This window comes from Frieseomelitta varia, unplaced genomic scaffold (assembly GCF_011392965.1).
Source record: "Frieseomelitta varia isolate USP_RPSP 00005682 unplaced genomic scaffold, Fvar_1.2 scaffold_38, whole genome shotgun sequence".
NCBI lineage: Eukaryota > Metazoa > Arthropoda > Insecta > Hymenoptera > Apidae > Frieseomelitta > Frieseomelitta varia.
The window spans coordinates 378,245-388,417 of record NW_025110123.1 but is presented as its reverse complement, the minus strand read 5'-3'; the positions used below and the strand labels follow the sequence as shown (position 1 = coordinate 388,417).

At 46.0% G+C, this 10,173-nt stretch overlaps 1 protein-coding gene across 5 annotated transcripts in view; it reads left to right on the top strand.

Moving 5' to 3' along the window:
* Positions 1–7,933: 7,933 nt before the first annotated feature.
* The window catches only part of LOC122531194 (protein escargot), a 33,971-nt gene continuing 31,731 nt past the window's right edge, over positions 7,934–10,173 (top strand). For 4 of the 5 annotated variants that reach the window (XR_006307217.1, XM_043658925.1, XM_043658924.1 and 1 more), the window contains exon 1: positions 7,939–8,262. Coding sequence is in view for 4 of the 5 variants with exons in the window: in XM_043658925.1 (XP_043514860.1) it covers positions 7,941–8,262 (322 nt within the window). In the remaining variant the exon portion in view is untranslated. Of the gene's footprint in view, positions 8,263–10,173 lie in introns of all 5 variants that reach the window. The other variant, XM_043658921.1, reaches the window with a different exon arrangement.

Genomic DNA, 10,173 nt, shown 5'->3' with positions numbered 1-10,173 from the left:
AAAAAAAAAAAAAAAAAAAAAAAAAAAGAAGAAAAAAGGGAGCAAAGGTTTTGTTGGCGATGGTTGGCTCGAAAAGCCCTGTTACTAAGAGCCAGGATTTAGATTACGAAAGCAGTTTTCGTTGGGACGAGCCCGGGATAGTACGATCGATCCCGGGGACACGATTGACGTTACGCAATACTCGACGGAATCGAGTTGGGGAATGAAGTGGAACGAACCGATTGTCCCCGCGATTGCTAGCAGATTAGGAATTTCAAGGCACGCCTGTGCTCAGCAGAAACAGAGTCTCTCCTCCCCCAGCTGCTGTGTTCCGCCATACTCCACGGTAATGAACTGTCCACCACGCAGAAATATAGCGCCGCAGGAAAAAGGAAACTTCAATACCGTACACCCTAATTCGACGTAATTTCCATGCGACGTGCGACCATCATACGGAACGATAGGATACGCGCGTGCACCGTGTTGCATCGAACCACTTGTTTCGTGAAAAATTCCCTCTCATCTGTTTACTCTTTGCGGAGAAACGAGAATTTGCAAACATTCTGTTCTGTTTCGAATTTGTTAAATATCACGTCGCATCGATGTTCCACACGGTGGAATTTCACGCAGTGAAATACAGCGAAAGGTATAAATAGCACCAACGACAGTGAAAATTTGAAAATACGAACGCTGTAAAAGAAAAAAAGATTTACTTGGTCTCATTTCAAAGTTTTGACAGCGAGAATTGGGTCCGTTCGATTTTACATCGTGTAGCTCGTGAGACACTGTTCAAATTGTAAAAATTTAAACGCGTGTAACAGCATTAACTTTTCTTCTGTTTCGAAATTTACTTGCGTATATGTTTGTTGAATTTTTTTTTTTTTTCTTTGTACAGTAACAGAAATTTGAATATATATAAATATATAAATGAATCGAACATAATTGGTAAACGTAAAGACAGTGGACGAATAATTATGACCACTAATCAATCGAGATCACAATTGAAGTTAAAACTTCACTTGTATATTTGTGTATGAGAATTGGTATACTCTTTGTATATTTTGCAAGTAAACGCAAAAATCAAGTAATTTTTATGGTGCGCATTTCGAATTTATTCACATTTGCATAAAAATTTATACACTTGATCTTTGGAAGAGCCATTTTGTTGCCAATTGTTTCTTTACGTATCTGAAACTGAATGCTATTTCAAAAGAGATAAGTTACAATCTGGTTGCTGTGATCAACAGCATACGAATTACAAAGTTGCAACAACATGATTACACTTTAACAGTGTTTTTCAAGTTTGCTTTGTGCGATTTTGTTGCCAATCGTTCCTTTACGTATCTGAAACTGAATGCTATGTCAAAAGAGATAAGTTACAATCTGGTTGCTGTGATCAACAGCATACGAATTACAAAGTTGCAACAACATGATTACACTTGAATAGTGTTTTTCAAGTTTGCTTCGTGCGATCTCACCAAATGATGAAATCACAGATTAAAATAAACGCGCAGAGATACGAAGCTGATGGAAAAAATATCTAATGCGATAAGAAACGTTTCGATACATCTCTCTGCTGTTAAAATCTTTTTAGAGAATTCTCTCGTTTGTTTCTGTGTGATCGAGAGCGGTATATAATCTTGGTGTGTAAAGAGGGTTGAAAATTATTTGAAACGTCCGGTTTCTGGCAAATTATACGCGCCATTAGCGTATAATGTCCCTCCATTTTTCCTCCTACACCATTCTAATCGTCTAACGGGCGATTCTCCTTTAATCGATCGCCAAAATTAAGCTGCCTTGGTTAGCTTGAATGGTTGGCCACACTGTTTGGCGCGCTGATCGCCGAGTATACACCGAAGAGCCTTAAAATGCAAACTTTTTGCGTTCGTTCGAAAGAAATTTAACAGAGATAACGAATTTCGTTCCACTCGTTTTCATTCCTTCATTTAACAACACATATCGTTGCTCTGTTCATTTCTTCTCGAAGGTATCAAGTTTCTTTTAATAAAGCAACAATAATTTCCATCAAGTACTGTTCAGCGTGATTTATGCTGGTGATTAAAATAGTTTTTGTGAGGTGTATGCGATAACAAGTGTATTACAAGTATTTTAAAAATTAATTCTGATCCTGTAAGGATTTCGAAATTTACGATTGCCTCACACGTTCGATAAAGATTAAAATTAAAACCCAAAGTAAATTTCGAACTGCCAAGTTCCTATGATAGAAAAAATTCCTAAATTTAGAAAGTTTATTAGTAGATTTATTAGTAGATAAGTAGTTTATTATTAATAAATATTAGTAGATTTATTAGTAGATAAGAATAATAGAGAATAATATATTTATTCCTAAATTTAGGAAGTTTACTAGTAGATAAGTAGATAGAATTACTAAATTTAGGAAGTTTATTAGTAGATTTATTAGTAGATAAGTAGATAGATTTCCTAAATTTAAGAAATTTATTAATAGTTTTATTAGTAGATAAGTAGATAGAATTCCTAAATTTAGGAAGTTTCTTAGTAGATTTATTAATAGATAAGTAGTTTATTATTAATAAATATTAGTAGATTTATTAGTAGATAAGAATAATAAAGAATAATATATTTATTATTAAACTTATATATCTACTAATAAATATATTATTATATTATTATATTATTCTCATCTACTCTTTAATAATGTATTAATATAATATATTATTCTATAATAAAATATAGAATAATATATATATTACATAATATATATAATAAATATATATATATATATATAATAAATATTATTTATTATATATATATATATATATTAAACATAATATATATATATAATAAATATATATATATATATAATAAATTACAGAATAAAGCTAACAATTGATAACAACTCTAACGAAACGTTCGATACGTTTCCAATTTAAAAATAGTCCAAAGGCTCCAAGTTAACGCAACGCGAAGTTACAATTTTCCCAAATAGAAATAAAATTCGAATCACAAAGTCGGCATTCTACGTGAAAAATTCTATAGCTATCGAATCGATCGGGGTTGCGGGTATGATGCGTGCGTGAGGGCAGGTGCGAATGACGAAAAAAAAGAGCAGGGAGGCTGGTGGGTCAATAAACAAGATTAGCTAATGGAGGAGCGCGTAGGCGTGACACGTGGCATGGATGCACATCGTAGAAAAGGGGGGGAGGGGTAGGGGGGAGAGGATGGTGGATAAATCACGGGTCAAAGGTGACGTGGTAAGTGGCGTGGCTCGCACCACCGTTTAATTAGCGATTGATTAGAGATAGCGGTGGAAAGATGGATGCGGCGCGAGATAACGCTCGCATTCGACGTGGTTATTCGCGACTCGAATTAATATTCGGTTGAACGAAATAGACCGGCAGTTTTCCTCGATCGAGTTCAATTCTGTTAACAAGCGAATATGTATTTACTCGGTACAAATGGCCACAATTGAGTCTTGTTTCTCGTGTTCTTCTCTTTGGTTAGGTTGAAATAATTCGCGTCTTTGTCGTAGCGATCGCAACGAGAGGAAACGATTGAACTTTGGACATTTGTTCAAAGACAAAAGATAAATAAGATGAAGATAATTTTTAACCACGGCGAGGCTGCGACTTGCAACTTAAAAATATTACGTTTAACATAAAATGATAATTGGATGTTTGACCTGTGTGAAACAAGAGTCGCGAGCATCGATACAGAATTTAGCGATATTTTTTTATCGTTTTCCCGTTCCTCTGAGAGCTATTTGCGTTGGGTCGAGGCTCCGAGGCGTGTAGTTAGGATTGTATTATGCGAGAGAGGGTGAGCAAGGGCTTGACTGTTCTATTTACCGATGCAAAGGGATTGATAGGGTCGTGTAAGAATAGAAGCACTTGCGTTGATTGCTCTAGAATGCTTCACGAACAGCGATGAAATTGCTCCAATTGTTTCTAAATGTGTCGAAGAATATCCTACTTTCGATTTTTTTTTTTTTTAAACAGAGCACCGGATTGACATCCCGTGGTTTCGTTTCCCAATGATAATAGCGATTTATTGACGAAGAAAAAAAATTTTTTTCAGAACAAAGTCGTTGGTAAAGTGACGGTAGATTAGGTGCGTACCGACGAGTTTTCGATGAACAGGGCATTGCAAATCGAGATGCATCAGCTGTTGCGGCACGGTTCCGTCATATGGCACGGTTATTACGCGGCGCCGCTTAGAAAGTTTGCGCCGCTGCTGGAAGAACGACAATAGTCGGTAAATAGGACACGAGCGGCGAGAGGAGAGCTCCGTTGGAACACGCTGGGAAACATCTGTCCGCAAAACGCGAACCAATCTCGATATTGTCGCGGGTGATTGGCGCCTCGAACTCCGTCGTACCCGACAGAAATTGCAGTCTACTGCTTGCGAATCTATGGCCACAGGTGATATGAAGAACACTGCTGATGACGCGTGAGATAGATGGATAGGCATGGAAGTTTGTTCGGTAATGAGAAACTTCTCAAGCGAGACAGAATGAATATAATCTCCAAATTTCACGAAGCTGCGTTCCGTCCTCGATAAATCTGTTCTGCAAACAAGTTCGCGAACCTCCTACAAGTAGACGAGCGTGCTCAACCATTGATCGGACCTGTGGAATCGATATGAACAGAAGAAAGAAAAAGAAAAAAAAAAAAAAAAAGAAAAACCACTAACCATCTCGAATTTCCATCCGCAGGAGATACGGTAACCCGCCGTAAAAAAGTGTAGAACCGGTTGCGGAGGAGGCGCCACGTGCCGGTTCTAGATTGGTTTGCATCCCATTTGCGAAAAACTCGAGCCGAAAGTGCGAGAGAGCGACGAAAGACGTGGTTGGCGTGGGTCAGTAGACGGGACAGGAAGGCCAGCGTGATATTCGATACGAGGGATCGCGTGCGCGGGGTGGCTGGTGCCACCCTAACGTGGCACGTGAGGCGCTACCAGGTGTTGCCTAGACGTCGGGTCGATGCTGATCGCTGGCGCATGCGCGGCCATCCCCACTCTGCCCACTCATCCCCCACCACCCATCTGTACTAACCCTCGCGCGGACCTTCGCTCGTCCACCACCACTCCAGCCGACATTCTCGTTTCTGGCTCTTCCACCCTCGACTTTCTCCCCCTTTTCTGCAGAACAGGGGAGATAGAGGCTGCCCTCTCCCCTTCGAGATCTCACCCCAACGTGTGCCAAGCACCCTCTCTCCCACCTCCCCCTCCCGCCGACCCCTCATCGCGCGCACCGTTCCTTCCACAGGCTGCACCAACACCGTCAACCCGCTACCAACAAGTTCGCGTCGCGTATCGGGCGACATAGCGTCACCACTATGCAGCCAATCTTCCATAGGAATTACCATCGGCCTCCCCCTTGGGAGTTTACACACTCGTCGTGACGCGAGGAACGAGGCCGGTGCCCGTGGCAGCCCGGCCAGCTGTTCTCTCTTCCGCTCTCTCTCGCTCTCTCTCTCTTTCTCTCGCTTTCTCTCTCTCTCTCTCTCTCTTCTTCCTCGATGTCTACATTCGACACGACGCGGCGCGGCGGTGCGGCGGCCTCGACACCGACCACTTGCACACGCGTCCCCCGCGGACGGTTTCGGTGCTCGGTTTCTTTCCTTTTTTCCTTTCGTTCTTTTTCTTTCTCTTTTCCTTTCTTTTTCCTTTTTTTTTCTTTTTTTGCGCTCGACACCCGGGTTCACTAACCTTCATCGTGACACACGGAGACTCGCAAGAGTTCGGTTTGTCGGATTTATCGGGCGAAGGGTAAAATCGAGCGAACACTCGCTCGAACTCCAACGCGAATTTGAGTAGAACCGGTTATGGAAACGGGCTTGGAGATTTTTTTCAAATGGGAGAGTTACACGTATCGTTGATATCGGCAGGCTGTAAAGAGCATACGGAATGCCAATAACAGTGGTTGATGCTTCGGTCTAGGCCAGAGCTACAATTCGGGACGAGCCCAGCGGTGCAAGCCACTGTGAGCATACGATTCCAGCAGACTGCCGTAAATCCGAGTTTGCACAAAGTGTACGCGCGCGGGGAAGGGAGCGAGAGAGTCGATCTGTTGGCCACCCTCGTCGTCGAGACGCAATAGCGCCGCTCAACAGGGTCTCCTAAATTCCTTCAAATCCCTCGCAACCACCCCTCCTTGTCAAGCCGTGTCTACGTAAAACACGAATCTCTCTCGTCCTTCCCAAATAGACAATCTCCCAAGAGGAGGCAACAGCTCTCTCATCGTCGTGAAAATCGAGGAAACGACGTGTCGAAAGTTGTCGTTTGTCACCGTTGAAGATGAAACGAGCGTGCGGCTACGCCAATGGCGTAGATGCACACACGCGCGTCTCGCGCAAACGTTGGAGGCCGCGCGCGCACACAATCAAAAGGCCTGCAGGAATCGAGAACTAGCATCGGCACCCTCGAGGGGTTGCGCAGCCATCCCTTGCTTCAGCATAAACCATCAGCAGCAGCAGCAGCAGCGGCGGCGACGGTGGCGGTGGTGGCGGCGGCGAGGCGACTGCAGCGCCGTCTCGCGATGCTGATTCAAGGGGAGCCGCAACGGAGGGACGACGGGGGTTGCTAGTCTCGTGGTGGTCGGAACGAGAGGTGGAAGCGGCGGTCCGGGGTCAGACGAGGATGGGGAATAACGTAAGGTAGGGGATAAGCAGCGGAGCGGCAGCGCTACCGACTAAACAGTCGCACCCCGTCGTTGTGATCGTATTCGAGGGCACCCCCTGTCACTGGCGAGAGCCACGACAGGGAGCGACCGAGAGAGTATCGGACAGACAGACAGACAGACAGACAGACAGACGAACGAACGAACGAACGGACGGACAGACAGACAGACGGTCAGTCAGTCAGTCAGTCAGTCAGTCGGTCCACTCAGTTGTTAGTCAGCCAACGAAAGTTAGTAAAAGTCGTCGTGTGAGGGAGAAAAGAAAGCTGCATTGCACGCGGGGACGGAAGGGCTGAACAACATATACATATACATATATATATATACATATATCTAGGGACGTACAGTGACACATACCAACGTATATATATATATATATATGTATATATATATGTACAAACGTCGAGGAGGAGGAGCACGCCGATGAAAGAGGAACGAGAGACTGGTGGACGAGGAAGAGTGGATGAAGAAGAGCGGATCAAGGACGAAGCCGAGGAAGAACGAGGAAGAGGAACGTAGAGGAAGACACGAGGAGAATCGGTAGTAGGCCCCTATCAACAACTCAGATCAAGTAGTAGTATAGTAGTTGTCTAGTGGTAGTTACCGAAGGGGGAAAAAAAAAGAAAAAAAAAAAGAAAGAAAACGCGAGTTTGGGTAGTTACGAGCTCGAAGGCGAGACAGAGAGAAGGGGGTGAGGCCGGAAAAGTCGAGGAGGGTTCTCTGGTGCGAACAGGCTGGCATGGTGGCGGTGCATCCTACGAAGGAGCTGCCCTCGCTGTGCCGATGACGAGGCTGCAGATCACGCCCCAACGTGAGCAAGGAAGGACGAAGAGGAAGCCGCAGCAGGCACCGTCTACGGATAGCTCGATCATCCGAGGGGAGGTTACAAACGGCAGGTTACAGATACGGACGGCGCTGAGTGACGGACGGCGGCGACGGAGGCGACGGCGTCGCAACATCGACGACCGCATCGCCGTGGTCGACGGCTGGTGTAACGAGGAACGCGATACCGGCGACAGTGGTGCCGGTGGCGGGCTAGGCCAGGTCGCGCTGGTCGACGTCGTCGACGTCCTCGGGATCGTCGATCGTCGTCGGTACGGTGGTGCGTTTGGTGCGGTTGGTGAGGGTGTTGTTGGTAGTGGTGTAACAACGTCGGAGGTTTTTCGTGACAGGGATACTACTACGTCGGGATCATCGTGGCCATCGGCACCACCGGGTGATCGCCACCACCTGGTGAACGACGCACCACCGGGAGCCCGTGGCAGCAACGGTTACCGAACAACAACGGGACAACTGCGTCAACATGCCGCGCTGCCTCATGGCCAAGAAATGGAAGGCCTACCCGTGGCCGGATCGCGTTGACGATCCACAGGAGGAGCATTCGAACGATCCTTCGAGCATTCTGCAGGAGCAGGCTAACCACGGTATACAGCAGACGTCCGCGTCGTTGGAGAAGAGGCAACACAGGCATGAGCCGGAGGACGAGGAGATCGACGTGGTCGGGGACACGGATAGCAGACAGGTCGATCATCAACAGACCTGTTGGGGTCCGCACAGTCCAACCGCTGGTGCCACTGCGCCCAGTCCACCGCCACTCAACGCCTCTGGTGCTCTCTATTATCATGGTGAGTAGATGATCTTTCCTCTTGTCACCTGCAACTGGTGGGGTCGGGATGCCGTAGCGCAGCGAAAGCAACCGTCTGTCTCTCTAGAATCTGTTAGACCGATGTAAAATTCCACGTGTTGGGTGAAGGAGAGTATTACGCGATCATCGTATCTGCGACAACGTTGTCGATACATCGTCAGAGTTTGCTACTACTCTCTATTTACATCATCGTGCCACGCCCTACATTGCCCAGATTCCATGGATTCTAATCTCGCGCGAAGCATCACGTCCAACCGTGACGGAGAGAATCGTGCTACCACTGGTCAGACAGGCTCTCTTATCCTTTCGAGATTGGAGCTTGGAGTCTGGCCATGCGTCGAGCTACGGGGGTGACACACCCGCCGATTGGCCGATCGGCTGCGCTATAGAGAAATTGCGGTACTCTACCGCGACGACAACACGAGGCAAGCTGCCCCGTGGGACTCGGAGAGACGAGTGTCGGATAAATATCATTCGGACAACGTCTCCCTTAACCTATCGCGCCCCCTCCCACCCCCCACCCCACCCCTCACAACAGTTTAATGATTTTCCTCGTTTAGTTCATCGCGATCGTGCGATGGATTCTGGCCGTGCGTCGCACGCACACCGACACACACGTACGAGTACACGTGCACAGAATAGACATACACACAGGCGTACACGCGTTCAGCGACACACCCGCCAGGCCGATCGTTGATTCTACTGCGGATCTTTGGGTGGATCGAAGCAAAAGGGGAGGAATGATTCCTCTTCCTCTCGCTCTCCCTCTCGTCCCATTTAGGTCACGTTCCTTTTACGAACAAAGCGTCCGGCGGGGTTTTTTTTTCTTTCTCTCTCTCCTTTTTTTTTCTTTTTGGAACCGCTTTTTCCTTGTGTCTCTCGAGCTGATCTTGCGTTACGACAAACGAGGACACCGCGTTTTCGGGTAAACGCGCTCTCATTCGCCTCACGGTTCATGCAGCTTCTCATTTTGGAAGACTGTTGAACTCTGGACGACGTCGTTATCTTCCCTCGCGACGGAAACACGCGCGAACAAAATGAGAACCAAGACGAGAATTTTTCGTAGAAATCTTGGTAGAATTACCAGTCGCCGTCGTTCGATTGGCATGTTTTCAGAGTACACTGAACATTGTTGTTGCTCCATATTCGTTGATTATGAGTTCCACGTTGGAATCTTCGAGGAGAAATTAGCAACACGTTCTAACGTTTTAATTCAGGTCGAATGGCAGTATCTAAAGTCTCGTCGAAGTTTAGGTTTGTTATTTCCAGACGTTCGCGATATTTCGTAACCGCTCGGCCATTGTTCAGAGGGCCCGCATAATGCACGCGATTAGCCACTCGAAATCGGAATGAACCGGCGTACGTTTTCGACGGACTACATACATTCTTTCGCGGGAACGAGCAACTTTGCAAACAATACGCGTTTCAGCTAGAAACTTAGGCGACGAAAATGGAAAACCAACGGCCACAGATGGGGTACATGTTGAATGCATTCCACAAGTTGATTCGTGTCATCACGTACGTGGAAAGTGCGCGCTTGATTTGCCAGAAGGTTGAACATTTTATTTCCTCATTTATTTATAGTCCATCGGAGCTATAGGTCATTCGATTGCCTGGTTCACGGCGGTAATTTTTGATGGATTTCACGTTTGAAACGAAAACGTCTCTCGCTCTTTCTTCCTTTCTTCTTCTTCTTCTTCTTCTTCTTCTTCAGCAATCGCGTTGATCAGTCGGCGGTGAAAAATTCACGCGAAAGCAGCTGTTAATTGAATTCCGTTATCGATTGTAACGCCCGGCCGTCGGGTCTTTAACATGGCGCGAAGTATTATGTAACACGTGTGCCACCACGACGACGTGATTCCGACTTCGACGCGGAATTGATGAAAAAAAA